At 41.0% G+C, this 27,731-nt stretch overlaps 1 protein-coding gene across 1 annotated transcript in view; it reads right to left on the bottom strand.

The window, feature by feature from the left end:
* Nucleotides 1–27,731, bottom strand: part of SH3GL3 (SH3 domain containing GRB2 like 3, endophilin A3) — a 181,842-nt gene that overhangs the window by 41,668 nt on the left and 112,443 nt on the right. The window contains exons 2-4 of the mRNA XM_040342568.1: nt 19,100–19,168; nt 10,187–10,259; nt 2,913–3,056 (exon numbers count right to left, since the gene is read on the bottom strand). Of these exons, the coding sequence (XP_040198502.1) occupies nt 2,913–3,056; nt 10,187–10,259; nt 19,100–19,168 (286 nt within the window). The remainder of the gene's footprint in view (nt 1–2,912; nt 3,057–10,186; nt 10,260–19,099; nt 19,169–27,731) is intronic.

Raw genomic sequence — 27,731 nt, 5'->3', positions numbered from 1 at the left:
ATATGGTTGGGATCTTTTCAGAGCCTGGACCGGCTCTGACATCCACCAAGCTTTGGTAATACTTCTCTAAACTAATTTTTCTACTGCCTTCTGTATCTTTATTTCACCCTATTCGTCCTGTTTACTATTATCATTTAAAGTGGAAGTAAAAGAAAATCTCACATTTTGGAATAGTGGGGATAACTTCCTAACGGGGACAATAGCTCTGGTGAAAACCAGGGATTCCTTCACTTTAGAGAGATTTTCTCTCAATTCCTGTTTTAGCTATGGGACAGGAAGTAAAAGAAAATCTCCCCAATGGGACCCCAATGCAAGAGTTAAACTGGATGGGGGCTATAACCCTCCCTTACTCTATTCTAATGAAAAAAAATGTTTTTCTTTTAGTTTACTTTAAATGCGATTTGTGCTCAGTGTTCCACACAGCTGTTTTTAAAGAGTGTATGCATCAAATGTACATCACTTGAGAGCACAAGCGTAAGGACACTTCAAAAATGAAATAAAAAATAACCCTCAAAAGACAAACATCAGAGTTTATGCACCAAATGAACATAATTTACATCACTTGAGAGCATAAGCTCAAGGACACTAAATAAAAAATAAGCAGAGCACGGTGACTGACATTCACAGCTCTGTTTAAGGAGCACTGAGAACTGGGCGATCACCTTAGAGCCGGTGGGAGACAGATGCAGCATCGGTAAGTACCACCTAGGTAAGTAGGATTCTAAATAAAATACCAATACTTCTCTTTTAATGTGACATTCACCCATCTATTCACTGTAGGTGAATCTTGCAAATGTATGGGTTTTAAATTATAGGAAGTGATTAACCACCTGTGTCACATTAACTGCTTTATGAATACCTCAGTGCAGGGGTGTCCAAACTTTTTTCAAAGAGGGCCAGGATTTGATTAAGTGAACATGGTCGACCATTTTGCCTAACATTCTTTGAACCATTAAAATGAAATGCAAATTAACGAATACACTGCCCAACAAGAATTCTCTTGCCTCTGCGGTGAAGAGTCCAAGCATGAGTTTGGGCGTGTTATTTGGATATACCATATTTATCAACGTATAACACGCACCTTCACTTTAAGAGAGAAGTTTCTGAGTTTTTTATTTTATTTTAAATATAGAACTGTGCAGCAAAATAAGGTTCACTGCCCATCAATGCAGCCTAACCATTGCCATGAATGCAGCCTCACCATTGCCATCAGTGCAGCCTGATCCATGGCCATCTGCAGCCTCTGAGGGGGCAGGGAGGGGGCGGGATGAGCGCCAACAGATGACATACAAGAGAATCTCCTGTTTGCTCAGCAGCCTCTTTAATACAAAGTCACGTCTCCTACAATAGACAGAACAGACTAGGGCTGCAGCTAATGTTTTTCATAATCAATTAGTTGGCTGATTATTGTTTCGATTAATCGGATAATAGCCTTAAAAAAAAAAAAAAAAATTGAATTTTTTTTTTTTTTGGGCCAATTTGTTGTTGGGCAGATTACAAAACACAAATCGCTGCAAAAACACATTACATGCTTTTCTGCAGCTTCTCCATTGAAGTATATTGAACCAAAAAAATAAATAAAAAATAGCACCGTTTTGCGTTAAAAAGTCCTTGCCCTTTCCAAATATGCAGCAGCTGAAAAAAAATCATGGATGTGAACGTGTCCCATAGGAAACCATGTAACTGAACTGTAGTGTGTTTCTGCAAAAAACAGAGGTGTGACCCCCAGGCCTGAGAGGTTTAGTAACATGATGGGGTTAAAAAAACAAAAATAAGTACAAAAAGAGCAAAAACATTTTTTTTACTGTGGGACAGTGAAATATTTACAGTAGCGATTTGCTTTTTTGTACTATAAAGGGCCAATTTTAGTTTTAACTCCATTATGTTACTGGCTGATTAATCGATTATGAAAATTGTAATCAATTAATTTCATAATCGATTAGTTGTTTCGGCCCTAGAACAGACGTCCGATGGCAGCCCAGGAGACGGGACTTCCTATTACAGACGCCACCGAGTAAACAGGAGATTCTCCGGTATGTAATCTGACAGGACTCTTCCGGCCCCCTCCCTGTCCCCTCCGAGGCTGCCAGAACGTTAAATACGGTATATAGCTTTTGTGGCCCCCCAACAAATCCCAGTGGCGCTCAGGGATTCATTGGGGGCCACAAAAGATATACATATCCAAATTACCGGTGGGGCCGCATTAAACTGGAACGAGGGCCGCAATTGGCCCACGGGCCGGACTTTGGTGGTTGGCTGCCTGCCTCAGTGGTTGGCTCATATGTCGATAGTTGTACAGCAGAATGCCAGCACAGAGCTACGAAGATCTCCCCTTTGTTGATAAATTTACAAATCTCTACATGTAATACTATACTGTATAAACAAATGTTTTAAAAAATGAATTAAAAAAGTCAATATTTGCACAAAAAAGGAACAATGAAGTCAAATTGGTAATCTTTTGTAATAAAATAGTATTTTTTATGGGCACCATAATTAATATTTTGTAAAAACAATGATTTGCTGGAATTCTGTTTTCATATTCACAATATAATGGCAATTTAAACAGGCAATATACTGCTGTACAAGTTTGCGATTGTACAATATTTTGACACTAATACAGGGGTTCATTTACTAAAGGCAAATTCACTTTGAAAGGGAAATTGTGCCTTGCAAGGAAAGTTTCCCCAGAGCTTAGTGAATGAGGTGAAGCTTTGCTGCCTTCCATCATCCAATCATTGCAAACATTGCTTTTTTCCTTTGTTTAATTGCCTGCGATTGGGTAATCTTTACAAAAAAAAATTCACTTCATGCATTAAGCTTTGCAAAAAAATTATCCGGAAAAGTTGCAATTCCATTAACGTGAACTGCCTATTTACCTAGCTTAGTACATCAACTCCTCACTATTCACTCACCAAACTCTGACTCTTCTCCTAGTTCTCGGCCATATCGTAGCATGGAGTCTCCAAGCAAACCTTCGGTCTGAGGGTATCCTGTTGTTTTAACTTGTCCTCTGATTTTTGACATGGTATTTAACATTCCCAATCTAGCTCGATACGCTGAAAAACAATAAGTACTGTATATTATACTACTTTTTCATGTATTTATAAAAAGGCAGTTTCCTCAAAGAACTAGAAGGACGTCCTTTACACAACCGGATAGCTATGGTTGCAAGTTTCTTGTGGCAAAAATCAGTGGATTCTTGCTGCTGGAATGTCCAGGTCATGCAATCAGCATAACCCGTTTAGACCATTTAAACCAATAGCGCGCTGACAGCAGACGCTGCTCTTTGCATGTAGCCGGACACAGAGTGGTTAGCTGCGGATAGGGATAAATGTCCAAGCCTGGATTCAGTTATCTGCTTCTAGGCTTAGACTTTTGTCCCCAACTGCAGCCATCTGCTTTGTGTGAGGCTACATGCGAATGGCAGTGGTCGCTGTTGGCCCGCGATTAGGTTAAATGGGCTAAACAGGTGCTACTGATTGCACGTTCCAGTCATTCCAGCAGCAACAATCCGACGATTCTTGCCACAGGAAACCGGTGGCCGCAGCTACCCGGCCGTGTAATAGAGGCCTTATTGATGTCATAGCTTCTTACAAAACGTACGCCATTATGAAAAATACTGCTGTAGTCAACAAAATCACTGCTTGCCATCCTGTCACTGGAAGAGGTAAGGGTGGATCTCTCTTACATGGATAGCAAACACAAGCGAAGAGAGGTCATAACTCTTCCCTAAGCTACTAAACCCCCCATTTGAGAAGTTTCGTCTCACTTTCTGTCCTGGTGAGGAATCATAAAACCCTCAGAAGTTTGGACTGGAGTTCTGCTTTAATTTGACTGTTTAATACAAAATAACCTCTGTAGCCAAGCTGAAGGTCACCAAGGATGAGCTCCAGCGTGTTTGCATAGTACATGTGCAGAGCCCGCCAGGAAGTCTGCACGGCGCTGTGCTAATCACAGCCAGGGAGACATTGTCCCCGATGCTCAGCTGCAGAGATCGGCAAATGTCTCCCTGGCTGTGATTAGCGCAGCGCCGTGCAGACTTCCTGGCGGGCTCTGCACGTGTACTATGCAAACACGCTGGAGCTCATCCTTAAAGGTCGCTATAGAACATCCAGACACCAAGCAGTTTTGTGCTTGGGAACTTCCAGCAAGGTCCAACCCTACTGTGCAGCTTCCCTGCAGACCACATGCTGCTTGCTTAAAAAAAGATGTAAATAACAGATTCCAAAATTACTTATTTTCCACTTTTTTTTATACATTCTTTTATTTAAAAAGAGATAAAGTCTCAGGTTTTTTTTTTCTAGTTAAAAATAAAACATGTTATACTTACCTGCTCTGTGCAATGGTCTTGCACAGAGTAGCCCAGAGCCTCCTCTTCTTGGGTCCCTCTTCGGTGCTCCTGGCCCCTCCCTCCTGTAGAGTCCCCCCACAGTAAGCAGCTTGCTATGGGGGCACCCAAGCCGAGTCACAGCTCACTCCATTCAGACACCGACCCGTGGCCTGGCCCGCCCCCTTCCTCTCCTCATTGGCTGACTGACTTATTGACAGCAGCGGAAGCCAATGGCACGAGACTGCTGTCTCAGCCAATGAGGAGGGGAGTCCTGGGCAGCTGAGACACTCTTGCAACATCGCTGGATAGAGATGGGACTCAGGTAAGCATTAGGGGGCTGAGGGGAGCTGCTGCACACAGAACTTTTGCCTATGACTAAAATAAAAATGTTCAGAGTATTGGCAATGAGTTAAAACAGTGTTATGATAAACAGTTACATCATAACATATCACAAGATAACACAATGGATGTTGAAATAATACTGTACAGAGGGGGAAGAAAAGAGAAAAAAAAAGGGGTGTGTGGAATGGGGGGGGGGGGGGGGGGAGGAGGAGGGGTGGGACAGAAGTTAAACCATAATCCAAATAAATATGAATATATATATATGAATTATATATATATATATATATATATATATATATATATATATATATATATATATATATATATATATATATATATATATATATATATAAATAAATAAATAAATAAATAAATGGTATCATGAGTGGTGAATGGAATTGAGTTGGTGTTCATTAAGGGCTCCCCGAATAGGAGGGGGAGAGTCTGTCAGGATATGGATTGTATTCGTTGAAAGTCCTTTCATAAATTGTTAGATATTTTGGTTGTAAAGCTGGAATGAAGGATCATTACTAAATGAATAAGGACCAAATTTTTTATATACGTTTTAAGAGAAATGTCGTCATGATGCAGGAGGAAAAAACTTGGGTCTTTGGGAATATTTTTTACTTTTAACATGGCAACAGGAACATTTACCCCCCTTTCATAACCAGCCCAGTTTTTATGGTAAGACACTGTTATTTTAACTGACAATTTCGTGGTCATGCAACGCTGTACCCAAATAACGTTTGTGTAATTTTTTTCCAAAAAAATAAAGCTGTCTTTTGGTGGTATTTGATCACCATTGGATAGACAGGGGGATGTAGTGGCGCTTGCAAATACTAAAAACCGACAATAATTTAAAACAATAAAATATTCTAAACAATGATTCCTAAAGTATGAGAGTGAGTCCGTCCTCTACTGGGGTAAAAATGTGTTCCACTCGAGGTCTATGCCCAAAGAATACCATCCAACATCAATAATTAGATGTGGAAGGAACTGCGAGTGAATAAATAATGAAATCCAATGGATAAAAGTGCCTAACTGGCCGCACAATGTACATGGGATAATAATCCTTTTTTTAAAAATATGTGTCATAAATCCTTAAAGTGCAAAGTGCTAATAAATAAAACAATAATAGCAGTGAATGAAAGCTCCAGCTCTCCTGGAAAGTGGTTAATTACTAATTAGCAAACACATGCAGGAAAAAGCAACAACTGAAAAGAAGTCCAAAAATGCAAGTGTCCTAAAAACCTAAACGGTTCAATCATAAAACTGTTTTTCTGTGCGATGAAAAAAATATAATAATATAATAAATAAAAAAAAAAAAAAAAAAAATCATAAATAATAGTCCAAAAACAGATAGTGAATTAAACTATATCCAGTGCACAATCAAGTGATAATGATAATATTAAAAATAAAGTCCAAAGTGCAAAGTGCATCTGTGCTCCATTCAACAATTCAGATGATCAGTGGTTAATTCAGTGAAGACTTGTTACATTGTGCTCATTCAGTGAAGACTTGTTGCATTGTGCTCATATGTCTGTGAATCAAACCAGCCCGATTTTCCTCAGTGTGGGGATTATTTTTACCAGCCTCTTACCTTCCTGAGGCTTTTACCAAGCCTGTAACAGGAGCTGCTCTGCAGTCACATAGATAAAATCCAGGATCCAAAGACGGCTCACACTCCTCCCCATTCAGGCTCTCAAAAAGAAACACAGGAATGCCTCCATAGCATAAAACCACAGGATATCAGTTTAATAAAGAAAAATGAATACACTCACAAACATTGCTGTGTTAAACAGCGTGTGTACAATCGAGTGTCACCGCTCTGCGGCCGCAAAGCAGGTGACTTCACCAGCAAGCCCTCTGTGTCCTCCTCACGCGTATCGCGACAGCCCTACGTCGCTTAATCATAGGATCCTATGATTAAGCGACGTAGGGCTGTCGCGATACGCGTGAGGAGGACACAGAGGGCTTGCTGGTGAAGTCACCTGCTTTGCGGCCGCAGAGCGGTGACACTCGATTGTACACACGCTGTTTAACACAGCAATGTTTGTGAGTGTATTCGTTTTTCTTTATTAAACTGATATCCTGTGGTTTTATGCTATGGAGGCATTCCTGTGTTTCTTTTTGAGAGCCTGAATGGGGAGGAGTGTGAGCCGTCTTTGGATCCTGGATTTTATCTATGTGACTGCAGAGCAGCTCCTGTTACAGGCTTGGTAAAAGCCTCAGGAAGGTAAGAGGCTGGTAAAAATAATCCCCACACTGAGGAAAATCGGGCTGGTTTGATTCACAGACATATGAGCACAATGCAACAAGTCTTCACTGAATGTGCACAATGTAACAAGTCTTCACTGAATTAACCACTGATCATCTGAATTGTTGAATGGAGCACAGATGCACTTTTCACTTTGGACTTTATTTTTAATATTATCATTATCACTTGATTGTGCACTGGATATAGTTTTATTCACTATCACCAATTCTGCAGTGATATTGTACTATCTGTTTTTGGACTATTAATTATGATTTTTTATTTTTTTTATTTATTATTATATTATTATATTTTTTTCATCGCACAGAAAAACAAGTTTTATGATTGAACCGTTTAGGTTTTTAGGACACTTGCATTTTTGGACTTCTTTTCAGTTGTTCCTTTTTCCTGCATGTGTTTGCTAATTAGTAATTAACCACTTTCCAGGAGAGCTGGAGCTTTCATTCACTGCCATTATTGTTTTATTTATTAGCACTTTGCACTTGTTTTTTATCAAGCACTTTAAGGATTTATGACACATATTTTTAAAAAAAGGATTATTATCCCATGTACATTGTGCGGCCAGTTAGGCACTTTTATCCATTGGATTTCATTATTTATTCACTTGCAGTTCCTTCCACATCTAATTATTGATGTTGGATGGTATTCTTTGGGCATAGACCTCGAGTGGAACACATTTTTACCCCAGTAGAGGACGGACTCACTCTCATACTTTAGGAATCATTGTTTAGAATATTTTATTGTTTTAAATTATTGTCGGTTTTTAGTATTTGCAAGCGCCACTACATCCCCCTGTCTATCATATGCTGTCAGTGCGTGAGCACTATTAGTTGTGGCTGCTGCTTGATTGTAACTTTTAATTTATTTGTACCACTATATTTTTTTCCCGGGTTAGGCTGGTTTGCGCATTAGTTCCCCCCTTGTTTTATATTTGATCACCATTGCATTTTTTTTTGTTTATAGCGAAAGAAAAGGTTTTACTTTCTGCTATAAAACATAGCCAGTAAAAAAAAAAATCTAAAAAAGGTCTTCATAAATTTTCACCAATATTTATTCTGCTACATATATTTGGTAAATAAGCATATATTGATTGGTATGTGCCAACAAACTATGTAATATATACTGGAATTATTTTTTTCTTTTTATACTAGTAATGGCGGAGATCAGTGACTTATAATGGGACTGCGATATTGCGGCAGATATTCTGTGTACTGTTCAAAAGGGACTTTTACTAAAAGGGAAGTGAAGGATTTTATTCCCTGCTTTTCAGGGAACTAAAATCCATCAACTTCTTCCCTGTCAGAATAGTACTCTGCTTTGTTTACAAAGGCAGAGCTTTGTTCTTTGTGTTTCGACAAAAATCGGCGGCAGCCGGCCGACATCCATTGGCATGCAATAGCAGGCACCTGCTAATCAGCTTCTGCGACAAATTAGAACAGAAGAGCTGCGCGCTCCCCCTACCCGGGAGTGGCGGATCATGTACTAGGTACATGATCTAGCTCAGAAGAGCTGATTTGCCACCATACATCTTAGTTATGCGGTTGGCAAACAGTTAAAAAGTAAAACAAGTCAGCTCTGCAACATTGTAAACCTTGCTCCTCATGAACAACTTTGCTTTAGGTTGCACAATCTTTCCATCGTGGTTAGAAGATGCCCTTTGATGTTGTACTAAGGTTATTGACAGTAATTTAGGTAAAGGACAAGTTCATTAGACAGTGATCAATGCATACAGATGAGGTGATTACACTGTATAAATATATTTGTATCTTTCTTTGTCCTTCTGTTTTACAATCTTCAGTGCAAGACAATGAGGTAACATATTACAGAAGACAAAAGATGTAAGTAACATTTAATCAACTGCTCTGATGTCCAATGAACTTTAGGGCCAACTCACATCAGAAGGGAAACCCACGTTCTATGCGCGTTTCCCACACCCCGTTAAAAACGCACTACAGTTGCGATCTGCAGCAGGGGTCAATGTGAAGTTAATGACATCCCAAACGCAGGGAACAAATGCCGTGCGTTTTCCTGCACCTGATCACATGGTACAGTGATCCGGCTGCAGTGTATTGTTTAACCACTTCTGGACCAAGCCTATTTTTGACACTTGTTGTTTACAAGTTAAAATCAGTATTTTGTGCTAGAAAATTACTTCCAAATATATTTTATATATGGATAGGAGAGAGTGTGATTTTATATATATATATATATATATATATATATATATATATATATATAGAGAGATATTACACATACACTCATATATACACCCACCCACATAAATCTATATATTTTTTAGCAAAGACTCTGGAGAATAAAATGGCAGTCATTGCAATATTTTATGTCACATGGTGTTTGCGCGGTGGTCTTTCAAACACAATATATTTGGAAAACACGTTACGGTTTAAGATTGCGCACGCTCGTGGAATGGTGACAAACTACAGTACTTAAAAAATCTCCATTGGCGACGCTGTAAACATTTTTAACAGTTACCTGTTTAGCGTTACAGAGGACGTCTTTTTGCTAGAATTATTGCTCTGATGATCACGGCGATATCTCACATGTGTGATTTGAACAACGATTGCATTCGTGGGCGCGACTTACGTATGCGTTTTCTTTAGTACGCAGGGACGGTGGTGCTTTAAATGTATTTTAATTTTTAACACTGTCCCTTTAAAAAAAAAAAAAAAAGAAATATGATCACTTGTATTGCTGTCACAAGGAATGTAAACATCCCTTATGACAGTAATAGGCAGTGACAGGTACTCATAAGGGAGGGATCTGGGGTCTAAAAGACTCCAAACGCCTCCTCTGCACTTAAAAGTATTCAAAATATGCATTTTGGAATACTAAAATGTTTTTTAAATCAACGTCATTGGCAGCCGAGTAAACCGAAAGGGACATTGCGACGTGGCTTCCGGGTTCTTACATCAAAAGACCTGATCAAAGCCGATCCGGGCTTTCTTCGGGTCTCCGGCCAGCCGGAGCTAAAATTGCCAGTGTGAGTGCATCCTAAACGTGATCCTTCCCACCTTGGCGTTCTGGATGCTCCCAGTATCTTCAGCTGCCCTCACACCTTTTGCACTTCAACAATAAATTTCCAGATCCAGCGTAGTGGAAACCTTTCTCAATGGGCACATTGGTATTTTTGCTAGAATGGGATTTCACAGAAGTTTTTTCATATTTGGCTCTTTGAGCACAAACCTTTCAGAATCTTGTTGCATGAAACCAGTCATTACCTGGATTGGGTTGGAGATAGTCTGTGGTTTTTGAAAGAAGCTCAGCAACCGCTTTATTGGTGATGTCAATTTTCTAGAACAAAAACACACAACCTTTTATTATTTCAGCACAACAGTAATTTTCATATTCTAAGATCGTAAGTAGTGTCAATATCTGGCCGCATACAGAGAAAATTAAAGTATACTTCCAGATTTACAATTACAGAAAAGGCTTTTAAGAATAATGGAAAAATGTGAAATAGCCAAAGGCTCAGCTAATATCCTGGTGCTAGAAAAGATCTTACACAGTGATGTTTATTTGGTATTTAACCCCTGTAAGTGTTGCAAAATTGTCAGTCAATGCTTTACCGCATGGGTCTCCAAACTTTTCAAACAAAGGGCCAGTTTATTGTTCTTCAGCCTTTAGGAGGGCCAAATTGTGGCCAGCGGGGGAACAAAGGGCCAGTTTATTGTTCTTCAGCCTTTAGGAGGGCCAGATTGTGGCCAGCGGGGGTACAAAATGCCCCGGGCCCAGCATTGGTGAGAATGAATATGGGCTCATAGTTTGCGATCAGTAGGATAAGGAGTAGTGCCCCTAGGAGTAATTGTATCTTATCATTGGTATTAGTAGAAAAAACAAGTGCCCCCTTGTTGGAGTCAGTGGGAAGAATAGTGCCTCATATCAGTGGGAGGAAAAAAGCCCTGATAAAAACAAGCAAAAGGGCCACATCTGGCCCTCGGGCCGCAGTTTGGAGACCCCTGCTTTACCGTATTGTTTCAGGGGATGCATAACCCAGGTTTACAACCTAAAATTTTCCTTTCTGCAACATAACTTTGAGAGTCCCTGGGCTCCTCAACCTTTAGGATCCATTTACACCTGAACGCAGCGACAGCTGCTGCAGCACCTTTTCTGTTTTTTAGTGGAGCGTTTTTGGAGTGGCATAATTTATCTGAATGGGCCTCCCCCCACTCCAAAGAAGCTCATGTACCAAAACTTGGCACAGAGCCAAGAGCATTTGCGATTTTTATATTGAGATTGTAAAGTGTTTTTTCACTTGACCATCACAGCAAAAAATCACACCACATTTGGGGTGCCATTAAAAAATCGTGACATCGGAAACGCGCTCCGTGTTTTGCTGCAATTCTGGAATCGCAGGCAGAATTGTGGCAATTCTGCTTGCGATCCAAATTGTTCAGATATGAATGGAACCTGAACAAACATGACAAAACATTAAAAAGATACCAGGCAAACAAATGCTAGATCTTGGAAACAGACAGCATTAGGCTAAGGCCTCGTACACACGGCTGGTTTCCTCGGCAGAATTCATCAAGAAACTTGGTGGGAGAGCTTTTTTGCAGAGGAAACCGGTCGTGTGTACATTTTTCGTCAAGCAACTCGACGAGCAAAAAAGAGAGCAAGTTCTCTTTTTCCTCGACGGGAGTCTCAATTTGCTCGTCAAGTTCCTCTTCGGGCTGGTTTTCAACGAGAAACTCGAGCGTGTGTATGCTAAGAAACCCGCACAGTAACGGGAGTAAAAGTAGCATTTGTAATGGAGATAACACATTTTTCAAGCTGTAACAGACTGAAAAGTGCAAATCGCCTCTTACCAAACTTTTACTTAACACGCAAACACATGAGATTAGCAAAATCAGCCCCAAGAGTTGTGCAAGTGTTATCGAACTTCCCCTGCCATTGTATTTGTTGTACGTCACCGTGTTTGAGAACGAGGAGATTTTGTCTTGACCATGTGTACGCAAAGCAAGCTTGTCGAGTCCCTCAACAAGCCTAACAAGGAACTCGACGAGGAAAACAATGTGAAACACATTGAAACGCCCGACGAGTTCCTCGGTCGTGTGTACGAGGCCTTAGAGGAACTTCTGGAAGGAATCGCTAGCACAATTGTTAATGCAATGCTTACAGCCACCCTAAATACCTAAACTAGCCCAACAGATTCATTGCATTTGCCTATCCTGGGTGTCTATGTTGAGAACTCTCCAGTCAGGTCCCCTACTTACACCCTAACAACTTCCCTTCTTCCCTGTCCCTCCCACCTCTTCCATGAATCTCTCCTGTCCTAGATCCACAATTTTTTAAATAAATCTTTCACTACTCTCATAGCTACTATACACTTACCGCTTCCCATATTGATAATCTTACTTACCTCTTGTCATCCCCCTAAAAAGTGTAAATTTTATCTAAAACCAACATTCTCGAAGTACCCCTTAATCTATTCTAGCTTTAAAAGGAAAGAATATCCATTACCAAAGAATAACTATCACCATCTGCAAAAAGAAGGAATGCACTGGCTATAGGTTTCACCCGATTAGTTTTGTACCAATATGAGGCCTTACTACTTTAATTTTGCTTTTATTAAGGGCTTGCCAACCGTATAATGCATATATATATATATATATATATATATACACAGTATACATACATGCATACATACATACAGTGCCTTGCTAAAGTATTCGGCCCCCTTGAACTTTGCGACCTTTTGCCACATTTCAGGCTTCAAACAAAGATAGAAAACTGTAATTTTTTTTGAAGTATCAACAACAAGTGGGACACAATCATGAAGTGGAATGAAATTTATTGGATATTTCAAACTTTTTTAACAAATAAAAAACTGAAAAATTGGGCGTGCAAAATTATTCAGCCCCTTTACTTTCAGTGCAGCAAACTCTCTCCAGAAGTTCAGTGAGGATCTCTGAATGATCCAATGTTGACCTAAATGACTAATGATGATAAATAGAATCCACCTGTGTGTAATCAAGTCTCCGTATAAATGCACCTGCACTGTGATAGTCTCAGAGGTCCATTTAAAGCGCAGAGAGCATCATGAAGAACAAGGAACACACCAGGCAGGGTGGCTGTTGTGGAGAAGTTTAAAGTCGGATTTGGATACAAAAAGATTTCCAAAGCTTTAAACATCCCAAGGAGCACTGTGCAAGCGATAATATTGAAATGGAAGGAGTATCAGACCACTGCAAATCTACGAAGACCTGGCCGTCCCTCTAAACTTTCAGCTCATACAAGGAGAAGACTGATCAGAGATGCAGCCAAGAGGCCCATGATCACTCTGGATGACCTGCAGAGATCTACAGCTGAGGTGGGAGACTCTGTCCATAGGACAACAATCAGTCCCTGTATACTGCACAAATGTGGCCTTTATGGAAGAGTGGCGAGAAGAAAGCCATTTCCTAAAGATATCCATAAAAAGTGTTGTTTAAAGTTTTGCCACAAGCCACCTGGGAGACGCACCAAACATGTGGAAGAAGGTGCTCTGGTCAGATGAAACCAAAATCGAACTTTTTGGCAACAAAGTAAAACGTTATGTTTGGTGTAAAAGCAACACAGCTCATCACCCTGAACACACCATCCCCACTGTGAAACATGGTGATGGCAGCATCATGGTTTGGACCTTCTTTTCTTCAGCAGGGACAGGGAAGATGGTTAAAATCGATGGGAAGATGGATGGAGCCAAATGCAGGCCCATTCTGGAAGAAAACCTAATGGAGTCTGCAAAAGACCTGAGACTAGGACGGAGATTTGTCTTCCAACAAGACAATGATCCAAAACATAAAGCAAAATCTACAATGGAATGGTTCACAAATAAACATATCCAGGTGTTAGAATGGCCAAGTCAAAGTCCAGACCTGAATCCAAATCGAGAATTTGTGGAAAGAACTGAAAACTGCTGTTCACAAACGCTCTCCATCCAACCTCGCTAAGCTCGAGCTGTTTTGCAAGGAGGAATGGGCAAAAATGTTAGTCTCTCGATGTGCAAAACTGATAGAGACATACCCCAAGCGACTTACAGCTGTAATCGCAGCAAAAGGTGGCGCTACAAAGTATTAACTTAAGGGGGCTGAATAATTTTGCACGCCCAATTTTTCAGTTTTTTATTTGTTAAAAAAGTTTGAAATATCCAATAAATTTCGTTCCACTTCATGATTGTGTCCCACTTGTTGTCGATTCTTCAAAAAAAATTACAGTTTTATATCTTTATGTTTGAAACCTGAAATGTGGCAAAAGGTCGCAAAGTTCAAGGGGGCCGAATACTTTCGCAAGGCACTGTGTGTGTGTGTGTATGTATATATATATATATATATATATATATATATATATATATATATATATATATATATATATATATATATATATATGTGTGTGTGTGTAATATATATATATATATAGCGGCAAGGCGGCTCTTTTGCGCATGATCATGTACCCAATACTTGATCATGCACTACTGGGTCTGGACATGCATGCGCGCCGCTGGCATCCCCCTCCCACTATGATTGGACACAGTGGGAGCCAATCAGCAAATCTGGCAGACTCTATGTTCCCCATGACCCAGTGATCATTCGAGACAAGTAGAACAGCGGTCTCCCTATGTAAACAATGCAGACTGCCTTCTGCCAGTAGGGAAGGTATTGATCCTGTGTTTGCAAATCAGGAACACAGATGTCTGCCTTTCCATAGTGCAAGCACCTCCCACACAGTAACTAAGCACAGGTTAGGCACACCAGTTAAACGGATTGTAAAGGTTTGTTTTTTATTTTATAAATGGGTTCCTTTAAGCTAGTGCATTGTTGGTTCACTTACCTTTTCCTTCGATTTCCCTTCTAAATGTTTTTTTTTCCCTTTGTCTGAATTTCTCACTTCCTGTTTCTCCTCAGTAAGCTTGCCCCCATCATCCGAGCCCCTCTGTCTGGGGGTTAGTCAGCCAGAACAGCTTACTGAGGAGGAACAGGAAGTGAGAAATTCAGACAAAGAAAAGAAAAAAAAAAAAAAGATTTATGCCCTGTACACACGATAGGTTAGTCTGATGAAAACGTTCTAATGGATTTTTCCATCAGTTATCCGATGAAGCCGACTGATGATCAGTCGTGCCTACACACCATCAGTTAAAAAATCGATCGTGTCAGAATGCGGTGACGTAAAACACAACGACGTGCTGAAATAAATGAAGTTCAATGCTTCCAAGAATGCGTCGACTTGATTCTGAGCATGCGTGGATTTTTAACCGATGGACGTACCACCCACAGACGATCGTTTTTTTCTATAGGTTTTTTATCCATCAGATAATTTTAAAACAAGTTCCTATTTTTTTAACCTACGGATAAATAACCGATGGGGCCCACACACGATCGGTTTGGTCTGATGAAAAACGGTCCATCAGAGCATTTTCATCAGACTAACCCATCGTGTGTACGCAGCATAAGAAGGGAAATTGAAGGAAAAGGTAAGTGAACCAACAATGCACTAGCTTAAAGGAACATATTTAGAAAATAAACAAACCTTTACAACCCGTTAAACCCTTTGATCGGCCCTGATGTTAACATTATCTGCCAGTGTCAGTACAGTGACCATGCAACTTTTTCTAGCACTGATCCCGTATTAGTGTCACTGCTTCCCAAAAAAAAGTGTGAGAACTGTCACTTAGTTCCTCAAGTTGCTGATCACTGCCATTACTAGACTAAAAAAATAAATCCATAACTATATCCCATAGTTTGTAGATGCTAAACATTTTGTGCAAACCAATCAATATACACTTATTGGGATTTTTTTTTTTTTTTTTTACCAAAAAACATGTAGCAGAATATATATTGGCCTAAATTCATAAAAATACATTTGAAAAAAATGTTTTTTGCTTTTTTTTTATTGGGTATGTTTTATAGCAGAAAGACATTTTATTTTATTTTTTTCAAAATTGTCTATTTTTTTGTTTATAGCACAAAAAATAAACGCAGATGTGATCAAATACCACCAGAAGAAAAGCTCTATATGTGGAAGAAAATAAATAAAAATAAAGGACATACATTTGGGTACAGCATCACATGTCTGCACAATTGTCAGTTAAAGTAAACTTTAAAACCTTTGTATAAAGCCTCGTACACACGACCGAGGAACTCGACGGGCGAAACACATCGTTTTCCTCGTCGAGTTCCTTGTTAGGCTGTCGAGGAAATAGAGAACTTTCTTTTTGGCTTGTCGAGTTTCTCGACAGTTTCCTCGACGAAAATGTACACAGGACCGGTTTCCTCGGCAAACAAATATGTCCCAGCAAGTTTCTTGCTGGTTTTTGCCGAGAAACTCGGTCGTGTGTACGAGGCCTAAGAAAAGCCTGTTGGCTGGAGGTACCAAGAAAAAAAAAACATCTCCACAAGACAGAACACTATGATTAAGCTATGATTAAATGCGGATTTAGCATTAAACACGTTAGCTGCAGACACCGTATTTCACATGTTAGGTCTTGTGGAGATGTATTTTTATGAAGAAGTTTTGGATAAAGACGTTTTTTTTTTTTTTTGTTTTTTTTTAGACGTGTGGCCAACCAAAATATATATTTTTCTCTCAATGTATGCATCCACTAGACATGCATGCTAGGTAACATCTCTAAAGGCAGGCCATAGATGGTGCGAATTTCAACTTTGCACAGTTCCCCCATCAACACAGACAGTGCCGACAGGAGAATTCCTCCTAATTGTCTGCTCCCAGCGAGAAGGCAGGGAGAAGACAGTGATTATTGCAAATGGCTAAAGAAGCCACTAGCGATCATCACAAATGAATACGGCAGCCTGGTTGTACCCAAGTTGATCGATCACCTTGCTACATTCAGCCTGCCCACACACGGTTCACATCTTGACCAGTTTCTGCTGAACCGGCCGAGATTTTAGCCATCTATGGCCGGCCCAGGACCTGTACACGTGGGATCTCCTTAATCCACCTAGAATTAAAGAAGTCACCTCACATGTTCAAACCAAAGCCATAAACATTCTAGCAGCTGGTGCTCACCTATCCTTGTGAGACTGTCAAAAACTATGCCAACATAGTTTGCAATGTCCAACGACTTATATATATGTACCTTTATGTACTTACTAGGGCTGCAACTAATGATTATTTTCATAATCGATTAGTTAGCCGATTATTGTTTTCGATTAATAACCTTAAAAAAAAAGTGTGGTGTATAATTTAGTTAATAAGTAAGAAAAAAAAAAAAAAAGGCAATTTATTCTTAAATATCTCTATGCAGTGGTAAATATAAATAACCAACTATATGGTTAGGGAGCAAAGTCTTCCTTTAAAAAAAAAAAAAAGCCATTTTAGGAACGTTTGTTTGATTTTCTAATCGTTAGTGGGGTCAAACCAACATTAGTTTTCAACCACAGTGACGGAAACATTTAGAAATAATTGAAAAAAAATTTGACCAAGAAGTTTTGTGATTTTTGTTCAGAAATTACATTCATTTTAAAAACAGAATGTTAAAAGCAAGTGAAAATTTCAAACATTCATTCAGCGAATGTACAAAGATTTTTCGTATGAATATACTTGTCTGAAAATTGATCTGTGTGACCAGCATAAGGCTCAATACACACCTATGCAGTTTGCTCTTTGCGCATGTGATTTTGCTGCAATTTGCGCTTTATATATTTTTTTGGCCAATTTGTTGTTGGGCAGATTAAAAAACACAAATTGCTGCAAAATCGCATTACCGTATTTTCCGGCGTATAAGACGAATTTCTGGATGCAAAAACATGCATCCAAAGTCGGGGGTCGTCTTATACGCTGGGTACGGTCTCCGTACTCACTTTTTTTTCCCAGCGGTGACAGTCTCCCGTGGCGCGAGCGCGAATGATTTCAAAGCCGCGCCTTCTCTTCAGAGTGTTCTGAAGCCGCGCCTTCACTTCAGCGCCTCTGTTCTGTGTTCCTCCTATCACAGATGTCTTCTCATCCTCGGACGAGATGAGAAGACGTCCGTGATAGGCGGAAAACAGAACAGAGGCGCTGCTGGGAAAATTTGTGTTCCTCCTATCACAGAACACTCTGAAGAGAAGGCGCGGCTTTCAAATCATTGATGCTCGCGCTCGCAGCATGGAGACTTGTCACCGCTGGAAAAAAAAAGTGAGTTTTTGCGGTCAGGCACAGTGGGGGCAAGTGATGGGGTATTACTTCTTCTTACCACCAATGTAACTTGATTATCATACAGATCGCTCATGTAAAGCACCTTCCCAGCACTTACCACCAATGTAGTATGGTTATCCCACTATCCACCAATGTAACTAACTAGGTTATTCTACAAAGTACCCTTGTCAGGGGGGGCATTCCTTCTCCTAAACATGGGCAAGTGATGGCACAGAGAGGGGCAAGTGATGACACAGTGAGAGGCAAGTGAGGGGCAAGTAATGGTACAGTGAGGGGCAAGTGATGGCACAGTCTGGGCATGTAATGTAATGGCACAGTGTGGAATGTAATGTAATGGCACAGTGAGATTTGAAAAAGCCTGTTTCTGTCAGCGGTTCTGGCTCCCCCTCACCTTCCAGAAAGACTAGTAAGAAGGGGGTAGTCTTATACAGTGAGTATATCCCAAAATCAAAAATTTTCCTGGAAAATTAGGGGGTCGTCTTATACGCCCAGTCGTCTTATACGCCGGAAAATACGGTACATGCTTTTCTGCAGCTTCTCCATTGAAGTAGATTGAAGCAAAAAAGCACCGTTTTGCATTGAAAAAGGGTCCTTGACCCTTTCCATATACGCAGCAGCTGAAAAAAAGCATAGATGTGAATGTGTCCAATAGAAAACCATGTTAAATAAACTGTAGATTGTTTCTGCAAAAAGCACCAAAAAACAGAGGTGTGAACCAGGCCTAAGATGTTTAGTAACATAATTGGGTAAAAAAAAAAATATAGCAGATAAATCGCTACTGTAAGGGGTTAATATTTTTACAGTGAAAGTAATATTTACAGTAGCAATTTGCTCTTTTTGTACGATAAAAGAGTTCATTTTAGTTTTAACCCCATTATGTTACTGGCCGATTTGTCGATTATGAAATGAACTAATCGATTAAGAAATGAATTGATTACCAACGATTAATCGATAATTTAATAAGTACTAGGTCCGAAAAAATTTATTTCCTTTTGTCTTACCCGTTCCATTTCTTGGAAATCATTGTCAAGTTTTGTTCCTTCCGCTCCACTGATTTTTTCACTTAAAAGCTGCAAGAAGAAATAAAATTGTATAATTTGTGCAAACACGTGTCAGGTTATTAAAGTGTATGTTTAACAAAACAGTTTACAAAGGGAGGCTTAATCTTAAATAAGAAAAGCTGATTTGAAAAAAAATATTTTTTTAGGAGGTTCATTTAAGGTTCATGAATGATTAAAACATGTACCATTTTGTTTTTATATATGATTTTATAAAGCTATGTATTAACAAATATTGCATCTCTGTGTATATAAATTATGACAACACCTCCCAAAATCTATGCAATAAGAATAACCGGAGACATAAAGGGACTCTAGGAGGTGCATACATATTCAATTTAATGAAAGCATTTTCAAACATATACCGTACTCTTTTTTTTTTTGTTTAAAGTCCATAATTGTTTTATTCTACACCTTTTTGATAGTACATAGCCTTATAAAACCAGCAATATTCTGAACCAGTGAGGCACAGTTTAATGCTCATAGATCTGAAGATAGTTCTGCAGCTTTGGGTAGTGCTCTAATGCAGAAAATGACCTTACAGAAACTACTCCTTACAAGAAAACTAAGGGCCAGATTCACAGTCCGGCGGCGCAGCGTAACGTAACCCGTTTACGTTACACCGCCGCAAATTTTCCGATTTAGTGCCCGATCCACAAAGCACTTACCTGGAAATTTGCGGCGGTGTATCGTAAACAGGTTCGGCACAAGGCGGCCCAATTCAAATGGGGCGGGTACCATTTAAATTAGGCGCGCTCCCGTGCCGGACGTACTGTGCATGCTCCCGTCGCAAATTTCCCGACGTGCTTTGCGCGAAATTACGACGCGCCTACGTTTTGTGAATCGCGACGTGAAAAAAAGACTTGCGCCGGGAAAAAGAAAAAAAATTCAAAAGCGACGCGGGAAAGACGGGCATACTTTAACATGGTGGAGTACTTTTACACAATGTTAAAGGTGCCCTATCTTTGCGACGGAAATCTAACACTCGCGACGATGGGAAAAATCTTCGTGGATCGCCGTAACTCCTAATTTGCATACCCGACGCTGTATTACGACGCAAACTCCCCCCAGTGGCGACCGCGGTATTGCATCCTAAGATCCGACAGTGTAAAACAATTACACCTGTCGGATCTTCTGGCTATCTATGCGTAACTGATTCTATGAATCAGTCGCATAGATAGAACAACAGATACGACGGCGTATCTGCTCTGTATGTATCTGAAATATTCTAACCTAGTCACTTTGGGCCAGATTCACACATATAATCTAGGAAAATACAAGGAGACGTTCAATGTACTTTATAAAGCAGAACACGGCAAATTCTAAGAAACCCTTCAGTTATTTATTTATTCATTCAAAATCATTAAATGTATTTTTTCTTAAACCCACTTTGTATAATACCAGAAATCTACATTTATATGACCTTCTTAAAAATCCCCTGCATATCTAAAATCAGGAGGATAGCGCCAGTACAGTTAGAAAATAAGATGTAATGACATTAATCCATGCTCTCACCCGAACATATTTATTCCTATTGAGTTGTATGGGAAGTTATGTTATAACTGTGATTACAAAATTTCACTCTATGCCAATATATTAACCACTTAACCCCCGGACCATATTGCTGCCCAAAGACCAGAGCACTTTTTGCGATTCAGGACTGCGTCGCTTTAACTGACAATTGCGCGGTCGTGCGACGTGGCTCCCAAACAAAATTGGCGTTCCTTTTTTTCCCACAAATAGAGCTTTCTTTTGGTGGTATTTGATCACCTCTGCGGTTTTTATTTTTTGCGCTATAAACAAAAATAGAGCGACAATTTTGAAAAAAATTAATATTTTTTACTTTTTGCTATAATAAATATCCCCCAAAAATATATAAAAAAAACATTTTTTTCTCAGTTTAGGATGATACGTATTCTTCTACATATTTTTCGTAAAAAAAAAAAAAAATCGCAATAAGCGTTTATTGATTGGTTTGCGCAAAAGTTATAGCCTTTACAAAATAGGGGGTATTTTTATGGCATTTTTATTAATATATTTTTTTTACTAGTAATGGCGGCGATCAGCGATTTTTTTTTTCGATACTGCGACGTTATTGCAGACACTTTTGACACATTTTTGGGACCATTGGCATTTTTATAGCGATCAGTGCTATAAAAATGCATTGGATTACTATAAAAATGCCACTGGCAGTGAAGGGGTTAAAACTAGGGGGCGGGGAAGGGGTTAAGTATGTCCCTGGGTCAGTTCTTACTGTGGGGGGGGTGGACTCACTAGGGGAAACACTGATCCTCGGTTCATACATTGTATGAACAGAGGATCAGCATTTCCCCCACTGACAGGACCGGGAGCTGTGTGTTTACACACACAGCTCCCGGTCCCCGCTCTGCAACGAGTAATCGCGAGTTCCCGGCGGCGATCGCCCCCGCCGGGCACCCGCACGGGAGTCACGGACGAGCGGGGGGCGCGCGCGCGCCTCCGGTGGCGCGCACGCGCCCCTAGTGGCCGCAAAGAGGGCCTATGTATAGCTACGGGCTCTCGCCCAGGAGAGCCGACCTGCCGCCGTAGAATGACGGCGGCTGGTCGGCAAATAGTTAATAACCCCAATGAACCTTCTCAAATGGAAAGTGAGGGCTCGGTGCACACAAAGATACTTCACCTGCTGAACCGCCAGTCTTTGGGAAGCTTGCTGGTTATAGAACTGAAAGAGATGGAAGTGAAGCTTAATGCCCCTTACTACACGATCCGAAAATCGGATGACAGATCGTCTGACTTTTTTCGCGGACTAGTCGAAAGGAGATATTGGATAGGTTACTAAAGTCACGAAAATTCTCGCACGACGGGAAAAAAAAATCTGAAGTGATGTCATGTGTTATAATGCATTTGTATTGTTTTTTTTCGGACGACAACTGTACTTATTAAACGAAAATTGTATGATCTGGCATCGTACGAGAAAAAGTGTTGTGCATGTCCGACAAAAAAATAAAAATAAAAAAAATCGGATCAACTGTTACGATCGGCTCTCGAAAGCTCTGTACCAACGACGCGATTATCGTACGATCGCGTCGGAAGCGGTATTTTTTGTGCGATTTTCGGATCGTTTGTACCCGGTGTACGAGGCATTACCCTCATACTTGACAGCCTGAAAAAAGTCTATCCCAATAAATTAGGGGACTCCAAACTATTTAAACAAAAAGGACAGGTTTTCCATTCTTCAGACATTAGGGGCTCAAGGACTGCGTCCTGCTGGAGTAGAAAAAAGGTTGAGCTACAGTGGGAGTAAACAATGCCTCAGGCATGGTCAGTGGGACAAAAATAAAACACAACACCTGTGAGCAGTAGGATGGGGGAATAGTGTCCCAATCGTTGGGTGCTAGGGGAAAGGAATCAGGGGGGCCCACCAAGGGCCGTCTTAATAGCATCATGGGCCCCTGGACAAAGTAATGCTCTGGGGCCCCTACAATGGAGGCAACGCAGGTAAATAGACATCAAATAGGAAGGAGGCAGACAAGTTGGTGCCTTACACCTTTTGGGTGGAGCTCCGCATTAACTATATGAACAATCATTCTGTACAGCAAACACTATGACCCCTCTACACCCCAGATATCTCCCCAGCACCATTGGGCCCCCAAATTTTTGGGCAGCATGGGCTCAAGAACCAGCTGCTTTGGGGAAATTATAGGGGCCTACTAAGGGGATGCATTTTTTTTATTTATTTTTTTGCATGAAATCTTTGTCAGGTTTTAAAGTCCTTTTGTGCAACCATCAAGGAGATTTTTCTATCAGGATTATAACAGAAAAAAAAAAAAAAAAAAAAACACAACACAACAAAACAAAACAAAAAACACTCAGAGTCGGTTCACACTAGGGCAACACGACTTCCAGCGCGACTTTCAGAGGCGATTTCGACACGACTTGAACATGAACCACAGGGCGATCTGGGGCGATTTACAACACGACTTGAAGTCGTCTCCAGGACAGGAGACTTTCCAGTGGCCAATCAAACAACAATCAGCTCTAGTGGAGGGAGGGGGAGGGAGAGGTTTGCCTGAGAAATGTATGTTATCTTCCTGGAAAGTCGCTTCAGTTAAGACTTGGATCAGACTTGGATCAGACTTGGATCAGACTTGGATCAGACTTGGATCAGACTTGGATCAGACTTGGATCAGACTTGGATCAGACTTGGATCAGACTTGGATCAGACTTGGATCAGACTTGGATCAGACTTGGATCAGACTTGGATCAGACTTGGATCAGACTTGGATCAGACTTGGATCAGACTTGGATCAGACTTGGATCAGACTTGGATCAGACTTCCATTGAAATCAATGGGTACAAATCGCCTACAAGTCGGATTGAAGTAGTACAGGAACTTCTTTTGAAATCGGAGCGACTCGAGTCGTGTGTATTAACACCGCTCCCATTCACTTGCATTGTTTTTCTCGACAGCGCGACTTGGGACGACTTGAGTCGACTTCAAGTCGGATCCCAAGTCGCCCCAGTGTGAACCGGCTCTCACTATAAATGAGATTCCTATTCTGTCTGATATGGTTTCCTGGAATAGGCTTGACGGGAAGTCTCTATCACACGGACATATACAGCAATAAAATGCTGACGTGGTTCTAATAAACATACCTCATGTAGAAAATGGGTTTTTATCATGGCTAGCATCCCAATTGGGTGGGATCTTCCCTCAATTCCATGTCTCTCTGAAACACATCAAGTAGATAAGAGGAGGATAGATTTTTAATCTCTTCCTGTTTTGTCCAACAACGGTCAATGAATCAGGGAGTAAAAGGGGAAATGTCCAACGAGGAGCACAAGCAGCAAAGAAAAAAAAAGTTGTCCAGATTCTAACTCTTTCCCTACTCTGCTCAAAAATAAACACATTTTGGGAGAAACCAGAAGTTTGTAACCAGATGATAGAGGCGATTATTGTTTCAATATAAACATGTACATGTACCATCCAAGTGTCTATAATTCATTTGGATCCAAAAAAAAAAAACAAAAAAAAAACACACACACCACAACACATTTCCATAGACTGAACCAGGCCCTTCTCTGCCCCCTGCAGCCACATTGTGGTAGCGGTTAGCCACGGCCTATGAGCGACCTCAGTGCCTAACCGGTCATTTGGAAGCATTGGGGTAAGTGGTGGGATTCTTTGTTGGGGGTTTCGGGGTGCCCCTGGGTGGGAGGCAATATGCCTTGTCGCTTTCTCAGTCCATCAAAAATATATCATGTGAATATTAGCACTACACATTAATATGGTTGTTAATGCCGGTTAATATGTTGTATATTTTTTTTATTCTTTCTAGAGCTACTGCTTTGGTCACGATCATTTCTCCTGAAGAAGCCAATGTTTTGGTGAAACATGTAGGGACTATCTGACCTATAACTCCACTAGGCCTTCAAGACTTTGGCCAGTATTTGCTTCTCTTCAATTGATTTTATGAACTTCTATTTGTACTGTATTTTTATTTCATTTATGTAATAAAATACTTTTCTAGCATATTTGATATTTATGCAAGGCACCGCTATAATCCCCATTTCCCCCTTTTACCATAAAAAGCTTAATTTCTAAATGACAAACAAACACTCAATCTGGGTAATAGTTTAAGGCCCACATTAGTTACAGTTTAGAACAGGGCTTGACAAAATCCGGGTGCCAGGTCGCAATTGCGACTAGAATTGGCGACCTGGCGCCTGTTTGAAAGAAGCATAGGCCACAAAGCCACGGCCTCAATTACTGGCCAACGTGGCGGGGGAGCATCTGTGTCTGTGTGCCCCCACCTCCCCCGCCGCACCATTGCGCCGGCCGGCAATTGAGGCCGTGGCTTTGTGGCCTTCTGCAGGCCTATGCTTGCTTCTGTGCTTTGGCGCCATCTTGTGGTGGCTGTTGGCATGACAAGACTAATGGAGCTTCCCCTGTGATTTCACTGCCATCGCCTTCCCTCTAATTAGAACCTCCAAACATTATATATATTTTTTTATTCTAACACTCTAGAGAAAATTATAGCGGTCGTTGCAATACTTTGTCACACCGTATTTATGCAGCGTTCTTGCAAGCACACTTTTTGGGGAAAAAATACACTTTTTTGAAGTAAATAAGACAACAGTAAAGAGTAAATTGATACTCAACAAGTCACACTTCAAAAATGCGTCTGCTCGTGGAATGGCGACAAACTTATAGCCTTTAAAAATTCTACAAGTTGCATGTTTTGAGTTACAGAAGAGGTCTAGGGCTAGAATTACAATCGCTGTGATACCTCGCATGTGTGGTTTGAACACCGCTTTCATATGCCGGCGCTACTCATGTATGCGTTCGCTTCTGTGCTCGGCAGGACCGGGTGCGTTTCTGGCTCCTAACTTTTATAGCTGGCTCCTAGATTCCAAGCAAATTTGTCAAACCCTGCTTTAGAATAAACGGTGTGTACACAAACACCAATACTTTCCAGTAACAATATCACTAAGGTCTACATGAAGATAAACACACAGCACACTCATGACAATAGATCCACTTCAATACTTAGAATAGATCAGACTGTAGCTATGAGGAAGAGAGTTACATGTCTATTTCTTCAGACTCAGGGTCAATTACAATAGTTGTAGGAAGATGAGATGTTCCCAATATAATACGGCCATGACTTGCAACTAAAGAAAGTCAGAGTGCTCTGCACTTACTTCTCAAATTGTAGTGTAAAAATAAATAAATCTGTTCAATTGGGAAGAAGAGAGATACGGGGGAATAATGGTGGTGAGCAGTGCGATACAGAAAGTAGTTTTAATGGGCTCTTATGATGCATCAGAAAATTATGTTGACGTGTACTAGCTGCATCAACAAACCAAAAAACACACACATAAGGCCCCATGCACACGAGACGCTGCTAAACTCGAGTTCAGAGGCATTTGGGCATTTTTTTCAACTACCCCTGAACACATTTAATGTTATCCTATGTGTCCATGCACACTATCACGTTTTTTGGCGTTTCAAAGCAGTTGGGTTTAGGACCGTTTTTCCAAACCCAAAATTTTGGGTTCAGAAGCTTTCAGCTTTTGCGTTTTAGATGCAAATCGCGGCAAAACGCCGCAAAACACAGCACAAATAGTTTGATTCTGAGCTTGGGGAGGGTCTACAGTGTTTTGGGGATAAACGCTGACAGCCGCAAATCGCGGTAAAACGCCGCAAATCGCCGCGCAATTCACGGCAAAAACGGGCGTTTTAAATGCCGGTTTTTGCCTTTGAAAAGCTGAGATTAGAGGCGTTTGTAATAGCGTCTCGTGTGCATGGGGCCTAAGAGGCTAGCAGGCATTGTCACAGGTTTTCCTTACATGGGAAGGTTTTGGGTGTTGTGAAAGGGCGATGTTACAATCCATCCCCTGTACCAGTGAAGCCCAGACTCTCAGAGCACCTACTGGTAAGCACCAACCATTCATTATATGGACGTTAGACTATAAAAGCTTTTCAGCAGAAGTAGCCAATCACTGGTTTTCTAAGAGTCGGTTCACACAGCAGAGGCACGACTTCGGGGGCGACTCTGCAAGTCGTCCTGAGGACAACTTCAGAGGCGATTTGCAAAACGACTTCTGTATAGAAGTCAATGCAGGTCACCCCGAGCCACCCCCGAAGTCGTACAGGAAACTTTTTCTAAGTCGGAGCGACTTGCGTCGCTCCTATTAGAATGGTTCCATTGCATTGAATGGGACGCGACACGTCAGGCGGCTGAGCCGCCTGTCGTGTCACCCCAGTGTGAACCGGGTCTAACTGTTTCTACAGCACATGTCAAACAGAAGGCAATGCAGGTCACATCTGGCCCTACAGACCATTTCAGGTAGCCCTCACACCTCTCCTGCCGCTGCAGCAACCCCCTTGTCTCAGCAGTCGATAAGAGAAAGGACAGAACTCCTCCACCAGATCCTGAACTTCTCCATGCAGCTGTGGAGAGACTCATCTCTGCATCCCACCTCCTTCCGCATCTCAGCAGTTGGCAGCAGATAGGGAGTACAGAACTCCTCCTACAGGTCTTGCGCCTCTCTGTGCAGCCGCAGCACTCCATTTCCGCCACCCTTGATAGCAACATTCAGCAGAGTCCAGTCCTCCTCCAGACCTTGCACTTTCTGCTTTCCAGGTCCTGCTGGGGGACTCCTGACTTCTGATGGTGGGGCGGCTCTTACAGATACAACCGTGAGGGCAACCATAATGCTGTTGCGGCCCACAATGGAATTTAGTTTGACACCCCTGTTCTACAGCATAGAATATCCACTGAGCCTATTAGAGAAGTTAGTCTAAATCTTACTTTTCTTGCTCCTGTTCCCTATCGGACAAAGCATTTGTAGAAAATTGTCCGGTCTTTCTGCGTGGCCTGCAAGCTGCATTAGCATGGTCATCAGTGTTCACAACCCATCCTTCAACCTCTGTTCGGCCAGCCAACTAGCAAGAGAATTTACTAGTGAGCCTCAACTGAAGGCACTTGTCCCTAGCTCCATGCACTTGACCAAGGCAAGGACTGCAACTAGGTATGCAGGGGAAGAGGGCATGTATGTTCCCGATCCACCCCCTCTGTCCTTTGGTTGC

Source organism: Rana temporaria, chromosome 3 (assembly GCF_905171775.1).
Source record: "Rana temporaria chromosome 3, aRanTem1.1, whole genome shotgun sequence".
Taxonomy (NCBI): Eukaryota; Metazoa; Chordata; class Amphibia; order Anura; family Ranidae; genus Rana; species Rana temporaria.
This window is presented reverse-complemented; position numbering and strand designations above follow the sequence as displayed.